We start from the raw sequence: 1,096 nt of genomic DNA on the forward strand, positions 1-1,096 counted from the left end.
GTGGGTGTGGTGGGTGTGGTGTGGTGGTGGTGGTGAGAGGGTGGTGTGGTGGTGTGGTGTTGCGGTGTGTGTGCTCTTGTGTGCCGGGGTGGGTGGGTGGGTGGATGGGGGGTGAGTGCAAAGAGGTGGGCGCAGCCTCGGTGGCAGCGCTGGCCTCCTTCCCTGTGTGCTCTGCCCTAGCCACCTGCGAGCTGCTTGCACTCCGCCCTCATCCCGGTGCGCAGGATGGCGGGGACCTGGAGGCTGCGGAGCGCTACTACACCCGCCTGCTCGACTTTGGGGCGGGCAGCAAGGAGGCGGCCAAGAGCAGCCTGCGGGAGATACGCACGCTCAAGGCGGCCGGGGTGGCGCCCCGCGGGCCCGCGGGCCTCACCCCCGTGCGCCCCGACAGCCCTCCGGACTCGCCTGGGTCGGACATGATGGCCGGTATGAGCCCCTACTGACCCGGCTGACGGCGCACGGAGGCAGGCGCCCTGCGGCAGCGCCCTGATGGCGGCGAGAGCACATGGGGCTCGCCCCCGCTGCTGGCTGCCGCTGCATTGCGGAGAACTGACTCTGAATGTGGTGGTGGCAGTAGTGTTACAAGGCGGCTGCACAGAGAATGGGCAAGTGCTGGGGAGGAGCAGCCGGAATGGCTCAAAAAGAGAGCGCAGGCGGCGGCTCGGCAGCGTGCCGCTTCAGCGGCGCCGGCCAACCGCCTTGCGGCAAGCTGGCTTGCTAGGAGGATGCTGCCGCACGCTCTGCCAGCATGCGCTGCTGCTCTAGCCGCGCCTGGTACTGCAGCATCTTTGCCTTGACGCGCTCATCCCGCCTGCGGGTGGAGAGCAGCGGCAGGGGCGGCACGCTCAGGATTGTTTGTGGCGGGGTTGGGTGCGCTCAACTCTAGGCACAGTATCGGTGCCTGAGAAGCCCGCTGCACTCACGTCTCATCGAGAGAGTACAAGAGGCGATCAAGAGACCGGAGCGCCACCGCCGTCACGACCTGCACACAGCAGCGGGTACGTAGGCTGAGGCTGACGGGGGCAGCAAAGATCCCAAAGACGACGACCCAGGCAGTGCTGCACACTCACCAGCCCGGCACCAAAGGTCATGAATT

At 67.2% G+C, this 1,096-nt stretch overlaps 1 protein-coding gene across 1 annotated transcript in view; it reads left to right on the top strand.

Annotated features, from left to right (window-relative positions):
• CHLNCDRAFT_133336 (hypothetical protein) overlaps positions 1-443 on the top strand; it is a gene marked incomplete at both ends in the record, with an annotated part of 3,694 nt that extends 3,251 nt beyond the window's left edge. Inside the window, one exon of the mRNA XM_005851776.1 lies at positions 225-443. Coding sequence (XP_005851838.1) covers positions 225-443 — 219 coding nt within the window. The remainder of the gene's footprint in view (positions 1-224) is intronic.
• Between the last annotated feature and the right edge of the window lie 653 nt (positions 444-1,096).

Source organism: Chlorella variabilis, assembly GCF_000147415.1.
Source record: "Chlorella variabilis unplaced genomic scaffold CHLNCscaffold_1, whole genome shotgun sequence".
Taxonomy (NCBI): domain Eukaryota; kingdom Viridiplantae; phylum Chlorophyta; class Trebouxiophyceae; order Chlorellales; family Chlorellaceae; genus Chlorella; species Chlorella variabilis.